The 25490-nt window shown below is 39.4% G+C and overlaps 1 protein-coding gene across 1 annotated transcript in view; it reads right to left on the bottom strand.

Moving 5' to 3' along the window:
• LOC118223068 (xanthine dehydrogenase/oxidase-like) overlaps positions 1-25490 on the bottom strand; it is a 333979-nt gene that overhangs the window by 190761 nt on the left and 117728 nt on the right. Inside the window, 2 exon segments of the mRNA XM_035409186.1 lie at positions 9637-9726; positions 10345-10519. Coding sequence (XP_035265077.1) covers positions 9637-9726; positions 10345-10519 — 265 coding nt within the window.

Genomic DNA, 25490 nt, shown 5'->3' with positions numbered 1-25490 from the left:
AAAGGAGCAGTTTTTGAGAAGTTAAAGGGATAGGCATACAAGTCCATTTTCCTTGAATTCAGACAATCTGAATTGGGTATGGCATCATAGAAGGGAGTCTAATTTTAAAAGGGGACACGGCAAAGGGAATTTGATATTCCTTTTACTATTTTCACGAGTCATGATTTTTAAAAATAATTTTTCTTTAAATAAAGTAGATTTATTTAATACTATTTAATATTTAATATTTAATACTACTTTATTTCAGGGTAGTTAATAGAAAGCAGAGTCATAATTACCAGTAGGCTGCCTATGTTTCTGTTGGTCCTATGCATACTGTCCTAATATTAACCAGTAGCTGCTATGCCTACCATTATACTGTGGCTATCAGCAACAGAAATATTCTTTTCTTGACAATAAAGTATATATTTAAAGTTATATAAATAAATATTTTTGTATTGTCACTGTGAAAATATATAATTAAAACTTAGATTCAGTGAAAAGTTAACTATTTCATCTCTAGTACCTATTTTCACAGTCGGGATATAGGCCCTCACCGACCCGTATACAAAACATGTTTTTAACTTTCTAATTATGAGATTATTCTGACTCCGGAGTCTGTTTTTATGGAACTGTTAACTTAGAGCACTGTGCAAGGAAACTAACTTTAACTTGTGGCTACCAAATGAACGTGCAATTATTCTGATCCAGAATTGCAGATGTTTAACTTTTTATTATTATTTACCTTTTTTGTTGTTTTTCAGTCTGCCACACCTGAATGATGCTCTAAGCGTGAATTCATTTACTTGTTCATTGTAAAAAAACACTATACAAATAACCCCAGTATCTGATGTCACCGACAGGCAAACACAACATGGCATACCGACTAAACTTTAAACCAGACGACTTTTTGAATTGGGCGCAAAAACAGAGTGGATTTTGCAAAGAACTGCGACTGAACCCTGGAGCAGTCCCCACAATTCGATCAAGCACAGTACAGAGCAGTACGGAGGATAACCATAAAGCAAGTTTCTTATATTATTATATTTTGGATGTATAAGTACTGAGTGTATGAATTACCTGGCTGGCTGACAAAGAGGATAGCTAACAGCTACATTCGCTAACATTAGCTGGCATAGCTGAAAAGCAATCTTAGCATCAACATAATTATCACACAAAATATAAAGCAACAATTCAGGAAAGCCGGATATTATTTATCTAGCTAGCTACGGAGATTTGTTGACTTTGTGCAATATGAGAACTCATTTAGCTTTACCTATCTACTGAAATGTAGCCTGTCACCCTATTATTTTATCTTGATGGCTGTCACAGTCAACATTTTCCCACCATCCGCACTTTTATTTTTTTCCCGCCATCGTAATTTGAGTTTGCCCGAGTTCATTGTACTAGGCTACTGGGAGGGAATGCTGACTTCAGCTGTCTACTTTTCTGTTGTTTTAAAATGTATTTTGAATAATTTGATAACTTTGCAGTTCATTGGTAAACGAAGTGATGCCGCCTGCCAGCCCGAGACACGCACCTGTGATGTGGGTTGTCAAACGGAACCAAGATGGGGTTTCAGAACAGTGGGGCCCCACTAGCTGTCACTCAAAACGCAAGGAGTACACCCTCAACCCCGCCCACGCAGTATCCGACCTCCATAGTAAAGTGATAGTAACATTTTTGTGTGTCCAGAAGTATAAATTTTTATAATAAAAAAAACAAACATTTTAAAACCATTTAAAAACAGTTTTGCAATGGTATAGAATATAAATAATGATACAGTATTTCAAATTTCAGTCCGACTTTAATAACTCATGTCACATGAGTCAGGATGCCAAGCAAGTACCCTAGCAAGATCAGATAACACTGAATTTAGGGAAAGACTAATCCTATACGGAAAACCGGTTTCAGACTAAAATGCTTAATTACTTGCGAAAAATGGGTATATCTAAGCTCTTTGCAGAATTATTTCGAATCCATCTTTTTCTTTTTGGGATAAATACTTGGTGGCAAGCAAATAAATACTTTAACATTCTTAAACTGTAGCTTCTCAATCAATTCAGATTCATCAGTATTGACTTTGGCAAAAGGTTTGAACATGATAGAACACAATACCCAAAGAAATAAATATAGAAACCCAACACTACCAACCAGGCAAAGAGAAAACTTCAATAGCCAGGCTATTTAGACTTACATCTTAAAGCAGGTCTACTGTACACTTTCATGTACTGTATTTAACCCTGTATACACTTGGTTTTAAAATGCGTCTTGGGCGATCAGATCACAAGTGGACAGCGCTAAATACAAGTGTGAACGACCACCAAGACGCATTGTGATCCGATCACTCAAACCACTTCCCGAGGTGGTCTGGGAAGCATTTGACCACATATCTTTTGTAGTGTAAACGCTAATGCGTCCTGATGCGTCCCGACAAGGACGTAACAGGAAAATGTCATCAATTGAAGACGTGGTGGTTATTTTGGTGACAGCGTGTCTTGTCCTGCACTCTTTTGCAAGTCGCAAATGACTTTGTCCTGCCAGTCTCAACAGTTGGAATAGCCTGTACATGTATATTAGTTCTTGAAACATTTTTGTTTTCTTAGCTAGCCTGTGCAAAACAAATCTGGCGCTTGTCTGGCGACAGACTGACGTAATAACTGTGCGTGGGGCCCTTTGACCTTCTAGCAGAAGTGATGTAGGCAGTAACAAAATCTGAACACAAGTGGTCAGCTGGACACCTTGGAGACGCATGATAGACACAGGTGTGAACGGCGATGTGTCTCGGCTGTCCACTTGTGTTCGGATCACCAAGACGCATTTTAAAACAAGTGTAAACAGGGTCTTTGTCACAATCAGTATATCTAACCATACCAAAGCCATAGCTGAGAAAATGGGTGTCTAGTCTCACTGAATGATGCAATGAAATTGTTCTTGCTTGTGAAATCTTCATGTCATTTCAAAATAGTTTTGTCACAGAAGAATGTTATTAATTCTCAAATAGGTGACTTTTTGGTATTCAGAAAATATATCTTCAGTATCAGTTGCAAGAAATCACTTGCAATATGTCAATTTGAATGAAATCCTTGTTTAGAAGACTTAAATTGTGTAGAAATTGTTTTCATTGTGGGCTTCCGGTTCTGGGTCACTAAGGGATGGCAGCGTAAGGAAAGGTCTCTCAACAGAAGTGAAAGAAATCTGCCCCTAAGTCAAAATAAAAGTATTGGTTTACTTTTACTATACTTAGAAAGGGGGTGAGAATGGCGTCTAAGAATAGGAGTAAAAAGACAGCTCAGAATACCGATAAAAACAACGAGGTGCAGCAACTCGAAGATGCTAGCTCCCCCGCGGCTAGCCAGGACAGCGAAAAAATGGATGGCGAGGAAGAATCGGTGAATCTGACACCGATCCTCGGAGAGATATGCAATTTCAGGCAAGACAACAAAAAACAGCCTGAAGTCATTAAAGGAGAAATTGCAAAAAATAATTTGAGGCTAGATGAAGCCGAAGCGAGGATTGTAGGGAATGAGGAGAGGCTGCAAAACGCGGAAGAGGCATTAGCAGAGATGCTAAAAATACAAGAGCAGATCTAGTCGAAGCTAACAGAACAAGAGGGGTGCCTAAGGAGGGAAAACGTGAGGATATACGGAGTAACCGGAGGATCTGAAGGTGGACCCATGTCAGTGATTCCCTTTGTGGAGAAGCTGCTTAGAGAGAACCATGATATTCCCGACACGAAGGACCTACAGATAGAAAGAGCTCACCGGGCGTTAGCACCACAACCTCCGACAAGCGCTCAGCCCACATCGATTCTAGTCTAATTCTAGTTTCAGAATGAAGGAAGAAGTGCTTAAACTGGCATGGCAAAAAAAGGCTTCACACTGCAAAATCAGCCGTGACCACGACTATGCTCCGGGAATCCAAGTTAGAAGGAGGGAATACGCGGAGGCACGGAGGGTCCTGAAGGAAAACAACATAAGATTCCAGACCCTGTATCCAGCTTGGCTGAGAGTCTTCTATGAAGATGGGATGAGAACCTACGAAACGGACCTAGCGGACCGGGGATTGATGATAAAAGTAATCACACAACCGGAATCGCTTCTGGAGAGGACTCAGAGGTGGACATGGCAGCCAGTGCGGGGGCGGCGCACGACTCGGGCCAACGGAGTACCAGGCTACAAAGAAAAACTGCAAGTATTCAGACGTGAACATACAGAGAACACAGACTAATTTAAAACTGAAGTAGAAAAGAGTAAACAGAATAGACGAAACAAAGTAAATCATAGAGACATGGTCGAGACATAAAAAAGAGGGAAGTTCTCATGGCTGTTATCATAGCAGAGGGCCCTCTAACCCAGGTAGGAAATAGAGGTTATCCCTCAGAGTTGAGGCAGGTCAGTGAAAGAACATCATTGTTGGAAGTCTTTGAATCACCCTGAAATGCAATGTAGCATGACGTCAAGTACAACGGCAGCTAGAAACACATATAGTGATCACCCTTTCTCATATAAACATTTTTTACGCAAAGGGCGCTTCTACAATATGATCACAAGATAAGTTCCATTAATGATCATGCTACCTCTATTATAATGCTGAAATGCAATTAATGCAATGATTGAATTATGTGTTTGTCATTTTTAACATGTCTAATAAATTTAATTAAGGTGGGTGAGAAGAAACAATGGGCTGAGTTTTACGATAATCTTTGTTATACGTGTAGTCAACTTCAGGTGTTTCCACAAGGCACAGGTGTTGCAAAATAAATTGGTGAGTAGACATGACCTATTTCTCTAGAAGCTAAAACACCATAGAGTTGCATGCAAGCTTCCTTTATGGCTTAGAGAGAATCCACTTGCAGCAAATTATATAAAAAGAAAGACCAATTTAGCCAGTCTGCAATGTTATTTTGTATGTACTGATTTAAATCACAATAATTGTTAATAATAGTAATATAATAATATAATAATAGTTTTTTTTAAATAGGACAACATTTTCAATTTCGGTCATAAAAATTCAGCCATCAGACAAGTAAACAAACTGAGCCAAGGTCATTGAAATAAGGGTCCCTGTGAAGGTCATTAATATAAGTGAAGAAAAGCAATGGTCCCAGTACTGATCCTTGTGGGACTCCACCTCCCACAGTTCCCTGCTCAGTTAAAATCCCTTCCACTATTACGCTGTGGTTGCTTCTCAATATCAAGAACACAAACTCCGGATTTGCGTTCTTGTTGTAGGTGCCATGGCCTACAAAGACAGTGAACTACAAAGCCCATATGTCCACCTCAGAGTGACTCACGTAACCATGCCCCCTTCCGCACCTCTCCTGTAACAGTATTAGCTCACTGTAAATTCGAAACGCGCAGCCTTCAATAAAAATTGAGGTTGCTGGCGTTTCGCTCTCTCTTTCTCTTTTCCTCTCTTCTCTTTTTCCCATTCTTCTCCTTCCCATTCCGCTCTTGCTTCCATTGTCCTCTCCCTGGACTCGCCACCCATTTCCCGTCTCTCTCCCACGTGAGTCCACACGCCAGGAACAGTTTGCAAGGCCTGCAACGGAGCCAGGCCCGAATATCCTCGGTGGCTGCTGGCGGAACGAGGCGCTATGAAGCGCTATTTTTAGAGGTGGTCGAAGAACCAGGAGAGCCACGCACAACCGACGCATCCTGCAGAGCGAGTCCCAAGAAGCAACCGACTAGCTGAGGATCAGGTTGCGTGTTTTGGGACAGAAAGGGCGACCAGCTTCCCCTTTCCACCACAACCTCCACAGACTTCGCACTGGAACACAGGAACCATTTTCTAACAACCAACCCAAAGCAAAGGACACTCAAGTAAGGCTGTAACTCTGGGCTATTTTAATTACTAACTGGTCAAAACACGACATGCTGATCTCTATCAAACATCTATAGATAGCTATTCAGTTACTCTATATCTGTTTGGTACGCTTCATATGGTATGCTTCTCACTAGCTTTGTCTAAAACCCCTCCATTCATACTCCATCTTGTTCCTTTGTTCTCCGTGAACACGTGTCCGCGGTTCACAAACCCCCCACGTAGGAGAACATCCAACATTCCTCACTCATATACTCACACGCACACAACACCTACACACACATGCACTCACATAGTTTGTTATACATAATTGTAGAGAATTGCGCTTTGCCTTTTCAGTACTTTGTGTTTAATAAACTTTATTATATTTACACGGTTGTCTGTATTTATATTACCTTGTGTTGAATTGTGTCAGCCGCTGCTAATCCAAAGAACTTAATACCTTCACCCCTTAGCTAAATCATTTATATTAATTTAGTATTAGCTGAATTATATTATGATTTGGTTAAGATTGACTATAATGTGTAATTTTAATAATAATTAATTTAATTATTAATTTGAATTGCTAATTTATAGTTTGTATAATTATTATGAGACTGATTATTACATGCTGGCACCACCTGTGAGGATATTGATGTATATCTTCTACAGTTTGGTGCCCCACTATGAGAAGTAGCGGCATGTCCCCTACATTGTGAAATCTGTTCTTGTGGGAGACTGCACTTGCAAGCTCACAAGGATAGAGAATACTGTCATATGTATTAGAGATACCATGCGTGCTTGTGACGTGCGGTTATGCTGCCTAACAGTCACCGTCCTCAGTGTATTCTTTCTTTCTCTTCTTTAAAAGGTTGCTCTACATTGATTTGGTGGTATATATATATATATTTCATTTCAATTGTAGACTGTGGTGTGGGGATGGCTGGTTTAAGCAGCCACACCTGCCCTGGGTCAAGCTAATTGGACCTGGCCAATTGGATAATTGGTTGAGAATTAGATAATTGGCCAGGTCTAATTGGACCCGGGAACGGGAGTGGCTGCACCTGTGCGTAGTGAGGTAATCACTGCGCACAGGTTAAATCTGCCATCCCCACCCACACCAGGGAGCTCTCTGTCATGACAGGGTTTAACATCTGCTCATTTGGCATTACCATCTTGCCAAACCCTCGTGGAATAAATGTGGACTGTTTTAACATCATCTCCCTGTGTCTCTGTGCTGGAGGGCCCCAAGGAAAGCCACTTCGGTGGCCTGTGGCAGGCGTGTTTGCCACATAGACTAATGTTCATTGTAGCCTACTTAAAATATGAAATAGAACAAAACATCTCTTTCATCCGCTGTTCTCTAGCTAGTTAATACATGTCGGTTGCTTCATTCACGAATACACTCTATACCAACAAAAATGTACCTAGCGCTTACAGCAACAAGGGCAGGCTTGGCTAACTCAATGCAGCCAAGCTAGTGCCAACAACAAGTTAGCCAAGGCATTCCAATCATTAAATATTGCTCTCTGTAACAGCTAACAACATCAGTCAGCGTTTGCTACAGCACACAACTCCGATTGCCTTCGTTGATGCACCCCACATTACAACAGAGGCTAATACTGGCAACAAGCCGATACTTATTCACAGAAGCTATATTTGAAATGAGTTAAAATACAACTATTTTAACATCTATTTCTCACCTAATTTTCGTTCTTAGAAGATTTTAGTCACATTTACTGGTGTAATGAAAACTAAAAAAGTTTAATTTGGCTTGGATACGTAATACTATTCTCTGGTTATGAGCTGGTCTCTAAGATGACAGTGTAACAGGCTTTGCAGTCCTTCTCCCCGCAAACCACACACCCATCATTCTTGGATGCACACAAGCTTTATTGTGTGCTGGTTACAAAAACACGGATATACAAACGAAAAGAAACAGACACAGTAAGGAAGGGGATTACACGGCACGTCGCTCCCGCATGCGTCTCTCATTCCAGCGCCCCAGTTTCACTGAAGACAGAGTATATAAACAATTAGCAATCACTGAAAAATGCCAACAGATGTGGTTACTGGCCAGCTAAACTGTTCCCTCTCTGCCTACAGATGGCACCCTAACCACACCACCCCTCCACAAACCGGTTAAACTCTACGAGTTTGTCCAGCTGTATTAAATGTTTTTAGTTAGGCTATATGTTGTATCGTTAAAATGAGCTGAAATTTAGATACTATAACATGTACTTCTCGCCTCATTTTCATTCTTAGAAGGATTTTCGTAACATTTATTAATGAAATGAGAAAACAAAAAAATTTAATTGTGAGCTTAGCCCGTCTCGTCTGCCATCGCACAATGAATGGTGGGATATTAGGTCCATTCTTGTTGGGCAAGGATGCATCGGATGCAGACTCGATATTTGAGGGGAATGAAGACCACTTCTGGGATTTTTAACCGTTCTTGCTTCTATGTGTTCTTGCCTTTGGAACAGGACTTGGGCTGTTAAATATGATCTCTCAAAAGTTCACCAGACCGCAAGAACGCACAAGTACAAACACGGAGAAACACCCTGTATTCTACTCTGTTAGCCAGTTCCAAATCCACTCTGAAATGTCTCCTGAATTTCGTATGGTCTTCATTTTGCTAATAAGTCTCTCATGTCTGCACTTTATAAAATGCTTTTAGGAAATCTAAGTAGATAATATCATAAGCCTTGTTATAGTCAAAACACACAGAAGCTTCTTCAAAGAATACCAGAAGGTTTGTCAGGTTTGCCCTTCCCTTACGAAAACCGTGCTGACTACCCCTTAGGATGTTATTTTCTAGAAACACTTCTAACTTGTGTCTAATGACAGATTCTGCTATTTTACATGTGAAGCAAGTTAAACTGACAGGCATGTAGTTCCCTGGATCAGTACAGTCCCATTTCTTATATATTGGTGATATATTACCTTGTTTCCAGGTATTTCTTCAGTTTCTAAAGACTGACTAAAAATACCTGCCAGTAGTTTAAAAATGATCTCACCTAACTCTTTGAATACCACCATGGCCTGCTGTCTTATTTGTCTTTAGTTTATGTAATTTATCCAGTACTTCCTTATCCTCTATCTCAATATCTGCTGAGACATTCTGAGTACTGAATATGGCTTATGGTTTGGGCATGTATGGCTGCCACAGGTACTGGCTCACATGTCATCATTGATCATTTAACTGGTGATAGCAGCAGAATGAATTTGGATGTGTACAGAAGCATCTTATCTGCTTAAGTTCAAAAAAATGCCTCCAAACTCATTGGGCAGCTCATAATACTACAGAACAATAATGATCCCAAACATACTGCTAATGCAACAAAAATGTGTTTTCCAAACGCAAAAACAGGAAAATTCTTGACTGGCCAAGCCCTTGAATTTAGGGGGGGTGTTGTTATGTACAAAAGGTATGGTAATATCTAGAAGCTGAGAATCTGTGCTTTAACCACATGAAAATTATTTGATTAGAAATCTAAAATAATAGAATACACAGTCCAATCAAGAAAAAAATTGATATTTGTCACAAAGGTTATGGAGGGCACTGTACATCATCTTTATCTCTTCAAACAGTATACAGTAAATAATACACGTTTATGGCTAATTGTTGCGATTTCACTTCCCTAAAAAAAGTATCATACTTATTTTACCCAAACAGAACACAATTTTTTAAAAATACATTGAAGAAGTAAGCTCATTAATAATGTCTTCAACCTCAAAATAGTCTTTGGAAATTAAACTTGGGCTAGGCATAACATGGAGCAACCAAACCATATGAAAGAAAGGAAATGCATTCGACCAGAAGGACTTCTGAGACAGGGGCCTGTGTACCTGGTAGATCTGAACACTGGAAGGGGGCTCTTTGTGGAAGGGCTTGACAGCACTGGCATAGGCAGGTCTCAAATCTTCCACAATAATTCCCTTCAGAAAAGGAGGCAAACGTTATCAATGTGGAAAGGAATGTTATTCTTTGCAGTAGAAATCTCTCAGGTAATTGTGCATGCATTAGTTACCATCATGTTCCCATCCTCATCTTCTGAGATCAAAGCTTATTTTTCCTGTCATGTACATATTGTTAGACATGTTTTAATAAAAAAGAAACTCTTCCTTGGGACATTATTTAAAATTGAATGGACATACTGGACAAAATGGGTTATGTCTAAGCAATTGAACAGCTAAGTCTGTAATTCTTCAATAAGACCTGTACGGTTATTGCTCGAAAGATGATACTTTTCAATGGGTAGACACACTGTAGTATCTACCCAACATTATCTTGCTAAATGGCTTGAATTATCTTTGGAGAAACTGAATGCATTTCTTCTTTATTTTTTATCTAGGCAACAACTAAAGAGGATGAGAAACGTCTGCAGTGTCCATCCTATGTAGTTCTTCATTTTTTTCAGTAGGCAGGGTTCTAAGCAATCCACTGTTTTCTATTCAATGTCTTCTCTTTATGCTCTAAGGTGTACAACCAAAAGGACGTATTGACACTTGAACTCCAGTGTGCAGTTCCGCCCTACACAACTGACCAGGCCTTACCTCTGTTTTGAGGTCCTTTGCAAGCTTGTTCTGGACAGTGAGGTAGAATTTGAAGAAGAGGCTGATCGTCAGTGTACACCTGTATACAACTAATCCACCAGGGGCAGAGGGGTCAAGGGTCATTTCCTCAGCCAATAGCGAACAGGCTTCTTGCATCAGCTCTTCACTCCATGTCCTATACAGGAGCATCGAACCATTAATACCTGATACTGGTGAGATCTCATTAGATACATACAATTTTAAATAAGAAAAAGGACAAACTTTAGTTGGCTTGCCTAAGACTGCATTTGAAAGACCTAATTTATAAGGAGAAAGTACTAACAGTAAAATGCTGCTTTTAACCCAAAAGAAATGTATACAACTGCATTACAATATTATTACTCCTGTACTTTAAACCATCATTTGCTAAATGTGCACAACATTGCATAAATAGTATCTAGGCTAGCTAAGTTGGCCAAGCAGCAAGCTTAAGACATTTTCAATCTTTTACAGCTAGCTGTTAGCACATCACAATAATAAAAATGTGGAAAAAAAGTTGGTAAAAAGCATGCATTCACTGTAGGTAGGTAACATTAGCTGACCTCAACATAAGGCTATTTTCCAGCTCATAGAACTAAATGTTAGCTAAGATACAGTCCTCTCCAAAAGTATTGGAACAGCAAGGTCAATTCCTTTGTTTTTGCTATACACTGAAGACAATTGAGTTTGAGGTCAAAAGATGTACATGAGATGACAGATCCGAATTTCAGCTTTTACTTCTTGGTATTTTTATCTAGATTTTTAAACAACTTTTGAACATATCACCTTTTGTATCAGACAACCCAATTTTTAGGTGAGCAAAAGTATTGGAACATGTGACTGACAGGTGTTTCTTGTTGCCCAGATGTGTCCTGTTAGATTGATTGGTTAAACAATAAATAGTTCTGAATGTCTACTCTTGGTTTTAGCCTTGAGTTTTGCCTGTGAAGACTGCATTTGTGTTATAAAAGATAAAGTGACATGAAGACCAGAGAGCTGTCTTTGGTAGAAAAGCAAGCCATTCTGAAACTTAGAAAAGAGGGGAAATCGACCAGAGCCATTGCACAAGCATTGGGGATAGCTTGTACAACAACTTGGAATGTCCTGAAAAAGAAAGAAACCGCTGGCGTACTGAGCAACAGACATCGAACAGGTTGACCAAGGAAAACAACAGCAGTTGATGACAGAAACATTGTGAGAGCTGTGAAGAAAAACCCCGAAACATCAGTCAGTGACATCACAAACAATCTCCACAGAGCAGAGGTGAAGGTATCTCAATCAACCGTTCAAAGAAGACTTAGAGAGCAGCAATATAGAGGCTATACCACAAGATGCAAACCACTCATCAGTAGTAAGAATTGGAAGGCTAGATTAAATTTGCAAAGAAGTACAGAGATGAGCCACAAAAGTTTTATGGGCTGATGAGACCAAGATTAACCTCTACCAAAGTGATGGAAAGGCCAAAGTGTGGAGAAAGAAGGGATCTGCTCATGATCCAAAACATATAAGCTCATCTGTGAAGCACGGTGGAGGAAGTGTCATTGCTTGGGCTTGCATGGCTGCTTCTGGAGTGGGCTCACTAATTTTTATTGATGATGTAACTCATGATGGTAGCAGCAGGATGAATTCAGAAGTCTACAAAAACATTCTGTCTGCCAACTTACGGAGAAATGCGTCCAAACTAATTGGGAGGAACTTCATCATGCAGCAAGACAATAACCCAAAACACACTGCCAACACAACAAAGGACTTCATTAGGGAGAAAAAGTGGAAGGTTTTAGACTGGCCAAGTCAATCACCAGGCCTTAACCCAATTGAGCATGCATTTCACCTCCTGAAGAGGAGATTGAAAGGAAGAACCCCCCAAAACAAACATCAACTGAAAGAGGCTGCAGTAAAAGCCTGGAAAAGCGTCACAAAAGAAGAATGCAACAGTTTGGTGATGTCAATGTGTCGCAGGCTTGATGCAGTTATTGCATGCAAGGGATATGCTACCAAATATTAAGTGTTATTTACTTTCATTTACTTAAATACTCTCTGTTCCAATACTTTTGCTCACCTAAAAATTGGGTGGTCTGATACCAAAAGGTGCTATGTTCTAAGTACTTCAACACATCTAGGTGTAAATACCAGGAAATAAAAGCTGAAATTCTGAACTCTTGTCTCATGTTCATCTTTTTATCTCAACTCCAAATGTATTCAATGTATTGCAAAAACAAAGGAATTGGCCTTGCTGTTCCAATACTTTTTTTCCCAATCCATTTAATTTTATCCTAATGTTCATTCACAGCCACTGCAGTTAACTTACAGTTCAGAATTGTGATGCAGGCATGGAATTGTTAGCCCCTTTGCACAGATGCCAGATTTGGTTAATCCTCACCCATTTAGGTAGTATTGTACTTAAGACTTTATAAATCCAGATGTGAGCATCACAAAGACTTAGAAAATGGCTTATATGAAGCACTTGTACCATTTACAATGCTAATTTATTGTATTGCAGATTAGTTTTTATTAATAATTGAGGTAGATTTGTTTTGTTTGGCAAAACTGCTAAAATAAAGTTCTAAGAAGCTAAAAGTAAGCAGTGTAAAACATTTTGACACACTGTGGTACACATATCCAAATATGGAATCATTATCTCTTGTATGTTTTTCTATACTCTACAGTTTGTAATATCTTGTTGCATGGGGATGGTACAACATTTTACAAATGTTACCATTTATGATCACTCCAAGGGAAATTCTTATGTTAATTTATTTTTATACCCTACATAACAAGTTCTAGTCCATTGAGATACTAATACCTAACTTTATTTACAATAAGATTACAATAAAATAGTCCACCATCATAAAATAGTTGGAAATGTTCTAGCTTCAAGGTAAACCGGTGCACAAAACATAACAACTGAGCTACCTACAGTATGAACGCTTATACTACAGAATGTGAACTGACTGAATTAGAGAATAGCACAAACCTCTTGAAAGATTCAATTCAATTTCATTGTTAGTAGTATGAATTCTAACATAGCAGGCCACCGTGAGCCACTATGCTAGCACTGCTCAGGGTACGCTAACAATGCCCCTCTACGTTCAGCACAATAGCTGTTCGTATAGGGGCAATGTTTGAATTGCCAGCCTCAATACAAATATTCTAAGCTGAGCATTAATAACAACAATGATAACAGTTGTCCATTATGACCAATGTGAATATAACAATATGTAAATATGACAACATAAATAACTGAAATGTTATAAGCAGTAAACAGTAATCTTCGCCAAGTTTGTATGTATCCTCAGTAGACAAGCTTCCTTCTCCTCTTCTGATCCATTCACTAAATTCATGTCAAGATGACAAAAATTTGCTTTCGGCCATGCTGATGAGTTGGCTAATTTAGTAAAATCTACCAAAACCTGAAGGAAAAAACATTACTCTACAAATGATTGTATATTACAGTGTAACGTTCTGGTTGACTGAACAACACTGAGCTGTAGCAATCATTCATGGTGTTGCACAGGGTTCTCAATCATTGTTATAAACTTCTAATAATCCATGCCACTGTTGGAAAGCTTATACTGTCCTCTGTATACTGTATAAAAGAGTTATCAATCAAACCAAAATAAACTGAAAAAAGTTACAACAGCATAAAATCAAATAGGGTTTTGCATATGGCCAATGTAAATTTCTACCCCCACTTTCTAATTGCAAGTTTATTTCTCATACAAATTTTCAAGACAATAAAGAACCACCGAATCTTGAAAGGGACATATTTACATGTAAACCAATGGTAAGATTGTGTATTTATTCCATATTTATTTATAGATATTGATAGTAGAATGATGGTATAATTACACAATAATTCCTCATGCTTATTTTTGTATTCAGTGAGGAGCGTTTTTAACTAGTGTATTTGCATAACTTTGGGCTATTGCTTTGCCTTGTAGCGATGACAAATTTTTGTGTACAAATTTTTGGGGGTGAAAGAATATTTTGATTGTCCAACGTGTCATGCTAATTGCAGATAAGACTGGGTGGGGGGGCTTTTTAAATGGACGAACAGCGTAACAATGGTGGAGCATATAAATTCCATATTTGGTTGTTATGTATCGTCTACTAATAAAACTAAAATACAGATTTTTTCCACTCATAACTTATTTGCAGGAGCACTGAATGTCTGAGTTCTGCAATCTCCGGATACTGGCTTACGGGCCACTAGGGGGCTTGTGCAAAGGGGTTAAATTATTGACTTTTATAATAAAAATAATTTGAAAAAAAAAAATTAACTCAGGAGCTAATGGCTCCTAATCTTAAAATGTTAGGGGCCAGTTCTATGTCTTAGGGGGCAAAATCACCAATGGATTTCCCGATCAGTTAAAAACAAGCATGAAACCATCCAGACCCACGGCACAACTTGAATTCTGACTGATATAGCCAGGGCAATATTTTCACTGGAGACTTGATACCACCTTATAACTTCAATGTCCCAAGTCATTTGTGAATGGTTGAAACAGATTTTGAAAAGAGACACTTCATGCTACAAGCATGATAACAGCAATGACTGTGCTGTGAAGTTTAGGTAGCAAACAACAAGGCTGAATCCTTTTGACAGAATGTACATAGAAACTATACGGTCAGATTGCGTAGTTTCACTCACTGTGGCCAAGCGGAATCAATAACGTTTCAGAAAATATATAACGTCAAAAGATTTAATTCAATGTTCTACTGGGAGTTTGCCGTTTATTGAGGGTGTGACCGAAAATTTCGGTGGCGCTCACTGTAAGGGCAAGTTCTTCACATTTACTGTTCGATTGAGCAAGTACCATGCGCAGTACATTTTTATGGGTTAGTGCTGTCAGACTGTGCTAGCTACTTTACATGAACTTTGTACGGTGATCAATAAAGGCTAACAGCACAGTAGCAGTTACTGCTTGTCACTTGTACCACCACTGTAATGAACAAAAAAAGGCTACAAACTACCTTTTCTATGAGAAATGTGTTGTCAAGCTCATGCGCATACACTGCTGGTGACATTGTAAAGCTCTGTTTTGCCCTCCGTGCTATATAGGTAGCTAGCTATGGCACGTTGTCATCTCTGTAACATTATTTGTTGTCCTCCATGTGTCCATACATCTGTATCGGTGGTTGTCGCTGTGTGTCCTTAGCTCCTACTGATACGTGCAGGATAGCATCCGCTAACTAGGTTAACTAAAGTAGGTGATCCGTACGCGCTAACTAGGTTAGCTAAAGTAGGCTATGCAGGTGGTGCTTCCTTTAGTCGGAGTAGGCGAAACGCGAACATGTTAGGGAGAGCTAAAGTAACATTAGGCGATGAAGCTGTGCTTAAAAATGTTGTGCCGTTCCGCAGGTGGTACGGCACAACATTTTTAAGCACGGCTTTATCGCCTAACGTCACTTTAGCTAACCCTAACATGTTTGCGTTTCGCCTACTCCGACTAAAGGAAGCACCACCTGCATATGCGTCCCGTTTTGCCTACTCCTACTAAACGAAGCAGCACCTGCGCATGCGTCCTACTAAACGTCCCTCTCAGGTCGTCCGTTAGTGAGTGAGTGAGTGACCACAATTTGCCACACATAGCCCACGGCGCCAGTTACTGCGCGCTGTGGGGAAAAAAAAAAAATATATATTATATATATATAATTTTAACAGCTCTTACCTAATATATCTAACAAAGATGTAGGGTAGTTTGCAGAAATGTGCCCCTTATCAGACCCCCAAAGGAAAATAGACTGTGTTTACTGTGTTGACAGGGAGTCAGAGCTCAGCATTATGTAAATCTTATGTTCTCCATATTACAATGCAACTGTATTTGGTATTGTTGGAAAGTTGACATTATGGAAAACAAGTGGGAGTCTTTGGTGGTGGGGTGCTGTCTAAATGACAAGATACCTATGGGTCAGCGCACAGCCAGATACCAAAGTTAATGTGGTGTTGTATGCTTACAGAGATGGAGCAAGCAAGATCATTTATATGCAGTTTGTTCATGATTGCGTGTTCATTTGATGACTTCGGGTTTTCCTTTCATCTTTGGGTATTAAGGGGAAAAGTGTAATGGTGCAGGGAGAATCCTGCACGCATTTGCATATAGCCATCTTACTACACACACTTTTGCACCACTGAATATTACAATTATTGAACACACTGTGCAATAAACTGCATTCTGTTTAACCTGGCATTCCTTTTAGACTGCTACTGCGGCAGTCTGAGGGTCCGAACATAAAAATAGAACTTCACCCCTAGCAAGATACGCAACTGTATTTATGCAGGCTACCCACGCTAGAGACATGTCCGCTTCTACCAAGATAGATAACAATCCGTATTGAGCCACACTACTGGCAGATCACTTGTGGTCTCCCTCTCTGCATAACTGTTAGCACAGAGGAAAGGTTAAAACATTATTTTGTAGTCAGATAAGCAAGACATCATTAAATAAATCCCGTTCCAGTATCACTGGATAAGATGCGTTCCTTTGCCACTCAGATACTACCACTGTTTGGTGTATCTGAGGGGTTTCTTACAAAGAAAGTGCTGTTTTTTCCTCCTCCTTGAGGATTTAGACGAATTATCACAATAACCCCTTCATGACTTTAGCATTAAAAATATAAATGTTAAAATATAAACATATTTAATTCATTTTGCACACACAAGTATATTTCTGCATTGATTACTGGTCATTAGTTTTGCATGTAGCCTTCAGTTTTCTCAGAAAAGTATGTTTCAGGGTTCAAATGTGTCACTGCGTGCTGAATCCAAGGGCATTTTGACCCCTATGTGCAATCCTCCTAATGGCCATGATGCCCAAGTCCTGAGATTGTTCAACTCAGACTTTCAGTATAACCAAACTATGAGTGGAAAACACAAACTCTGTCTTATAGCTTTATTAGTAGATAATTCAGGACAACTACACTGAAGACGGAGTTTCTAAGCGCCATCAATGTCTCACTGGTCGTCCATTTACTAAGACCCCCTCCCTGCAGTCTCATCTGCAACTGCACCCCCCACGCATGACACACTGGACAATAGTGTCTATCTGGGCATTCATAAAAATATTCTTTCACCACTCAAAAATCGTATTCCGTCATATCAGCAATATAAACCCAAAAATAGCCCTTAGATATGCCAATACAGCAGTGAAAACTCTGCTCGCTGAATAACTAAAGACTAATTTTTTTTAAATTATACCATGTCATTCTACTGTCAACATCTGGGACTAAATATGGAATAAATACACAACTTTACCATTTGTTTTACATGAAGAGATGTCCCTTTCGAGACTGAGTGGTCATATACTGTGTCTTGGACAATCCGTTTGTGAAATATACAGGCATTTGTGACGCCTGGGTACCTTCCAAAACAGCTGTGCGTAATACCACACGTTGTTTACAGTGTTGTTATCCTTAGTAGTACAATGTGGCTTGATCGACAATTAATCTATCCAGTTGGTGACAGAATAAGCTTTCTAACCATGTACAGTGCCTTCAGAAAGTATTCAGACCCCTTCACTTTTTCCACATTTTGTTACATTACAGCCTTATTCTAAAATTGATTAAATTCATTTTTATTCTCATCAATATACACACAATAAACCATAATAACAAAGCTAAAACAGGCTTTTAGAAATTTTTGCCAATTTATTAAAAATAAAAAACTGTACTATCACATTTACATAAGTATTCAGACCCTTTACTCAGTACTTTGTTGAGGCACCTGTGGCAGCGATTACAGCCTCAAGTCTTCCTGGGTATGAAACTACAAGCTTGGCACACCTGTATTTGGGGTATTTCTCCCATTGTTCTCTGCAGATCCTTTCAAGCTCTGTCAGGTTGGATGGAGAGCATTGCTGCACAGCTATTTTCAGGTCTCTCCAGAGTTGTTTGATCGAGTTCAAGTCTGGGCTCTGGCTGGGCAACTCAAAGACATTCACAGACTTGTCCCAAAGCCACTCCCGCGTTGTCTTGGCTGTGTGCTTAAGGTCATTGTCCTGTTGGGAGGTGAACCTTCACCCCAGTCTGAGGTCCTGAGCGCTCTGGCGCAGGTTTTCATCAAGGATCTCTCTGTACTTTTCTCTGTTCATCTTTCCCTCGATCCTGACTAGCCTTCCATTTCCTGTCACTGAAAAATATCACCACAGCATGATGCTGCCACCACCATGCTTCACCGTTGAGATGGTATTAGTTAGGTGATGAGCGGTGCCTGGTTTCCTGCAGACGCTTGGCATTGTGGTAAAAGAGTTCAATCCTGGTTTCATCAGGATTGTTTCTCATGGACTGGAGAGTCCTTTAGGTGCCTTTTGGCAAACTCCAAGCGGGCTATCATGTGCCTTTTACTGAGGAGCGGCTTCAGTCTGGCCACTCTACCGTAAAGGCCTGATTGGTAGAGTGCTGCAGAGATAGTTGTCCTTCTGGAAGGTTCTCCCATCTCCACAGAGGAACTCTGGAGCTCTGTCAGAGTGGCCATCGGGTTCTTGGTCACCTCCCTGACCAAGGCCCTTCTCCCCCGATTGCTAAGTTTGGCCGGGCAGCCAGCTCTAGGAAGAGTGCTGGTGGTTTCAAACTTCTTCCATTTAAGAACGATGGAGGCCACTGTGTTCTTCAGGATCTTTAATGCTGCAGAATTTTTTTTTCTACCCTTCCCCAGATCTGTACCTTGATAATCCTGTCTCGGAAGTCTATGTACAATTCCTTTGACTTTAGCGCTTGGTTTTTGCTCTGACATGTACTGTCAACTGTGGGACCTTAAATAGACAGGTGTGCCTTTCCAAATCATGCCCAATCAATTGAATTTACCACAGGTGAACTCCAATCAAGCTGTAGAATCATCTCAAGTATGATCAATGGAAACAGGATGCACCTGAGCTCAATTTTGAGTGTCATAGCAAACGGTCTGAATTCTTAGCTCAGCGTAACTGAAAGTTTTGGTTTCATTATAGCTGCATTACGCATTTAGTCTGTGGTTGCAGTAGAAGACACTGCACCTGGCAAAATTTTATCGATGACTTTCATCATTTCTTGGAAAATATTATTATTGAGAAATTCTGAGCATGGCTAGGGCATATGTTTGCTGATAGACCTAGCTGATATACTGTTTTCTGGACTAAGTTAGAACTGAGGAACGGCAGCATTGATTTTGTCTCTGTTTCTCTACTGAACACAGATAAGATTTCATCATCCAAATATAGTGCAGAAAATATTTTGGTTATATACATTATTTTTTAAATTGAGTGTCTTTAAATAGGTTAGTGGTATTCTATGATGAGCATATTTCACACTGTAACATTTAATAGCTAAGTAGTGTTTTTGCTTAATGCACCGGATGTGACCTGAACTGGAATTTTGCCAAAACGACAGTTGAACATAGTTTTAATATTGTCCCATCCCCATACAAGAAAACATCACATATGGATAGCACAGAAAAACATACAAGAGTTAATGATTACACATTTAGGTACTGCACCACATTGTGTGATGTTTTTGCATTATTTTTTAAAATCTGATATCAATTTTTCATCATAAACCTTCATAAGGGCCACATGTATATGCTGTAAAACAGACAAAAAACATTTTATTCATTGCTGGAAAGATTTTGGATGTTTCAGGGCCCCTAGATATTTTAGGCCACTGTAGTGACGGAAAGCTTATAATTCCCACTTGAAAATGATGGAACAGTGAGTTTCTTGAGTCAAAACAGTTGATTTGTGGTGAAATACATGATTATTTATTTACAGCAATGCATAATTTAGACATTTTGGATAGATTTGTAGACACTGAGTATACGACTTACTTTCTGCTTCATAGATCTTTAGTAGTTTTGCTTATCCACTCTTAGATTTTACGCACTTGTGGTCAAGGAGTTTTTTTTCCAGGACATGTATAGTTTAACCTGTTTTATATATGATATTTCATTGCATATTTCATTGCAAACTTCATTTTAGCCTTTTTGCCAAGATGATTGCATTTGTGGCACTTTATTTCTCACTAAATTATGAATATGAATGAATCTAAGTTAGTATTGGAAATGGTACAAATGTCCTGCTTAATTTAAGGCATTTTCTCAAGTCTCTGTGATGCTCCCAACAGGAGTTATAAAGCTTTAAATAAGGTACTCCCTAAATGGGCAAGGACTGGGCAGATTTGACATCTGCATAAAGGGGTTAAACATTAAAAAGACCAGATTTGTGTTATTATATCACTGAGACAGGCTAAAACTATGTTTCCCATAATGCTTCACCTTTCAGATCAACAAAATTTCCTCTATTGAACCATTCTAATGCCGCCAACAGGAATGTCTGTTGTGATCCGCTGTCCTGACCCACCCCTATTTTAAGAGCCTGATTAAATTGCAAGGACAATTTCTCAGACTTGATTCTATGGAGGTATTCTATCAAAGACTAGAAACTTGCAAACAATATCAAGCTTCGGGAGAAAAACCCCTAGGGCATTGTACTTGATTGTACTTGATTGGTTTTGAGACATACCAGCTAAAGATGGATTACGTCATCAGAGTCTGTTGTATTTGTCACACAATATCTGATAGTTTGGTCATAACTATGACATTTCTCAATAAGTAATAAAAATCTACATATCGATTTTGCTGATGTGAAGCCTTGCAGGGCTCAACATTAAGAATTTGTTCTACTGTGTTCTATTTGCCCCAGCTACATTGCCACTGGCATAGCTGTCAAATAACTACTTTTATAAGGAGAGTTTTCACACTGTTTTCATTAAAAAGTGCCAATCTACAGCACTAGTTAAAAAAAGCTAATTAGTGCCACTAAAGTATGGATGAATTTCATCGTTCTGAGTAGTTTCCACCAATCCATTTGAAGTTTTGGAAATCATGGACTTCTCCTTTGCCTGGAGATTCTGAACTTGTTGTTTAACCGAGGATAAAACAATTATAAAAGTAAATATAGCTGCGAGCAGCAATGAAGGGGCCAAGCACGAATGGGGCGCCAGGCCGACAAGCAACCGGAGCATCCCCTGAAGACGACACCAGTCCGTTGCAGGGAGAACGGCAGAACCCTCTACCGTTCTACAAAGTTTTGTAAAAACCGACCAGTCGGCTATAGGGGTCGCCATAGACTTCCATGGCAGAAAGCAATTGAAGCATTTGTCAAAAAAGTTTAATTTGTGGAAGATCACAGCTCTAGGACAAAAAATGTCTAATTTGCGGAAGATCCAATGGGCGGGGCTTATGGGTCCTTATTGGAAACTTGTTACCCTTGACGAGTTGCACATATGTGCAAAAGTTCATGACTGTGGATCTAATGGGGCCGGAGATATGCTTGTTCAAATTATCTAAGAAAAACACCTTTTTGCTCATGACAGCGCCACCTTTTGGCCAATCGGCCACATATTTCCTCCCTGTCCATATAGAGTGCCCCAATACATGTGTGCTGAGTTTCGAAAACATCGGCATAGCGGTTATGCCAAAACAGAAAATGAGCTCTCTAGCGCCACCACTTTGCTTGATCAGGCCGAAAATTGAGGGTTAGCCTCCACTCATGGCTGCTGATGTGCCTACCAAGTTTCATGGTCTTCGGAGAAACCGTTCAGAATTTACACACCTTCATGTTACAAGCCACACCCTCCTCAATTTTCATTGGCTCATTGTGGCCATTTACATTGCTTTATCCAAATTCTGTGAATAACTTTTGGTCAGGACCATCTGTAGATCATATGGTCCGAATTTGGTGGTGATCGGATCAACGCCCTAGGACTAGTTCGCAAAAGTAGGTCAAGGATTCAGGGAAAACAATCTGCACAACTCTAGGACAAACGGTTCAAAAGTTATAAGCAAAAATGTACCTTGAAGTTTGGCCTGTTGGTGGCGCTACAGAGTTCGATGGATTGACCCCAAATTCGATGCCTGGATACATTGGCCTATCCTTGATCAATGTGCCAAATTTCATAAAAAGTTACCAATGGGTTCTATGGGCTGCCATAGACTCCCATTGCGGAAAGTATAATAATACTAACGATTACAATAGGTGCCCTGCACCTTCGGTGCTTGGACCCTAATTACAATAGGTGCCCTGCACCTTCGGTGCTTGCCCCCTAATAATACTAACGATTACAATAGGTGCCCTGCACCTTCGGTGCTTGCCCCCTAATAATACTAACGATTACAATAGGTGCCCTGCACCTTCGGTGCTTGGCCCCTAATAATATGTTCAAGCTAATACATAGCCTAGTTAGTTTGTTCTCTTAGTCGCGTAGCTTGCTAGCAATAAATAAAGGTAGTTGAATTGGACAGTTACTTTTTTATACTTTATATAGCCGTTTTACCTTACGAGTAAATATGTCCAACCAATTGACATTTTAGTCGGTACAAATATTAATGAATGATCAAGCTGCAAGGCATAAGTTAGTTATTGGTAACTTAAGCAGCTTCGATAAAAAAATGAATGAATGATAAAGCTGTAACATTAGTTATTGATTCAAAGGTTCAATAGAGAAAGAACAGCTGTAAAGTTATTCATAAGAAAGCCTTGGTACAGATATGAAGGAATGATCAAACTTTAACATTTGTTATGGCTAATCAAACCTTGGTACAGAAATGATGGAAGTTGTAGCATATATTCCAGGATGGCAGAAACATCGTTTTCTCTTTGACCTGAATAAGATATAGGGTACTGGCCCAATTGTATAAGTGACAGATCAATCATCTGGCCCACACCAACAGTGGCCCTGAGCCAGGGGGCACTCCTTATTGTCGAGCCCTGCCTTGTAACTTTGTGTTTACAGAACTATGCAATGCCTAACTTGCTTTTATGAAGCTCTCGCTGTTACCATATGCGGTTACATGCTTTAGCATAGCATTCAGCAGTATAGCTTAACAATTCTGGATAAGGCGTTCAATGAAACTTCTGCTTCCATTTTGACCGGCAGGGTTGCTTGCATTTGGCAACTAATCTTAAATATTAAATTGCCAATGGAATTTTTTAGTCACATTGGTGACCATTTTACACACCATGTGGAGCCCTGAAAAAAGATTTAGTCTAAAAACTTAAACTAACATACTGTAGCTTAAAGCAGGAGCTACACGATATAAGTAGCTGAGCTGATGGCAGATAAATGCTTTATTTCATTTGGAGGACTATTGTTCCACAGTATACTACTTAACCCCTTTTTGCACATGCTAAATCTGGCCCATCCCTGCCCATTTAGGGGGTACCCTATTTAATAGGGGGTACCCAGATGTGAGCATCACAGAGACTTGAAAAATGGCTTAAATGAACCAAGACAAGACATTTACAATATTAACTTAGATTAGTTTATATTCATAATTTGTGAAGAAATGAACTGCCACAAATGCAATTTGTCTAGGCAAAAAAATCAAAAATGAATTTGCTCTTTTTTAGTTTGCAATGAAATTCTGAGAGATCAAAAACTCTGACCACAAGTGCGTAAAATCTAAGGGTGGATATGCAGAACTACTAAAGATCTATGATGCAAAAAGTAAGCAGGGTACCCAGTGTCTCCAAATCTATCCAAAATGTCTAAATTATGCATTGCTGTAAATCACAACATAATCATGTACACTACTGGTCAGAAGGTTTAGAACACCCCCGTTTTCAAGTCCAGTGAATGACCTGAAATGGTACAAAGGTAAGTGGTAAACTACCAGAGGTTAAAAAAGTTTAGGTTATCAAAAACTGAAAAATAATGTACATTTCAGAGTTATAAAAAAGGCCTTTTTTCAGGGAACAAATAATGGGGTAACTTTTCTGCAGCAATGGAAGTAAATTAAGCCTTGACAGTTGATGCAAACAATTCCTACAGGTGTCATAACTTTTGTTGATTACTTACAAACCCTCTGTCTGTATAAAATCAGTGTTGGAACAGACTGTATTACTACACCCTCTGAAGCATGATTTGGACAATATTGCACTGCAGGAAGCAGTATATTGCTATCATAATGGCGAGAAAAAGGCAATTAACAAAGGAAGACAGACAGACCATTATAACCCTTAAAAGTGTAGGTCTTTCCTTTACAGAAATTGCAAAGAAAGCCTAGGTGTCAGTGAATACAGTTTCCTACACCATCGAAAGGCACTTGGAAACTGGAGGAACCTCTGGTCTGGCAGACCCAAAACCACAACAGAATCAGAAGGTAAGTTTCTGAGAGCCAACAGCTTGCGTGATTGGCGGCTCACAGGACAACATCTTCAAGCACAGCTTAACAGTGTTCAAAGTAAGCAAGCCTCAGTTTCAATCCTTGCCCATTAGGGGGTACCCTATTTAAAGCTTTATAACTCCAGATGTGAACACCACAGAGACTTGAAAAATGGCTTAAATGAAGCAAGACATTTGTACCATTTAGAATACTAGCTTAGATTACTTTATATTCATTCACAGAAATAAAGTGCCACAAATGCAATTGTCTAGGCAAAAAATCTAAAATAAATGAGCACTTTTTTTAGTTTGCAATGAAATACTGAGAGATTGCATATATACAGCAAGTTAAAGCATACATCTCCTGGATCAAAAGCTTCTTGACCACAAATTCATAAAATGTAATGGTGGATATGTAGAACTACTAAAGATCTATGAAGCAATAACTAAGCAGTGTACCCAGCGTCTCCAAATCTAGCCAAAATGTCTAAATTATGCATTGCTGCAAATCACATCAGATTCATGTATTTCACTACAAATCAACTGTTTTTACTCAAGAAACTCACTGTTGCATCATTTTCAAGTGGGAATTACAAGCTTTCCGTCAGTACAGTGGTCTAAAATAGCTAGGGGTCCAGAAACATATCCAAAATCTCTCCAAAAAGGAATAAAAATACAATTTTTGAGTGGTGAACGAATATTTTTATAAATGCCTAGATAGACAATATTGTCCATTATGTCATGGGTGGGGGGTGTAGTTGCAGATGAGACTGCAGGGAGGGGCTGCGTTTTAAATGAACGACCAGAGGGACAATGGTGGTGCTGCGAAACTCCATATTCGGCATAGTTGTCCTGTATCGTCTACTAATGAAACTAAAACAACGCTTTTCTGTTTTTAACTCATACTTTGGTCGCAGTAGCACTGAATGTCTGAGTTTCGTAATCTCGGCACGCCGGCGTGCCGACCACTAGGGGCTTTGCACTAAGAGGGTAAG

The sequence above is a fragment of the Anguilla anguilla genome, chromosome 1 (assembly GCF_013347855.1).
Source record: "Anguilla anguilla isolate fAngAng1 chromosome 1, fAngAng1.pri, whole genome shotgun sequence".
Classification (NCBI taxonomy): domain Eukaryota; kingdom Metazoa; phylum Chordata; class Actinopteri; order Anguilliformes; family Anguillidae; genus Anguilla; species Anguilla anguilla.
The sequence above is the reverse complement of the archived record's forward strand: the minus strand, read 5'-3'. Positions and strand labels throughout refer to the sequence as shown.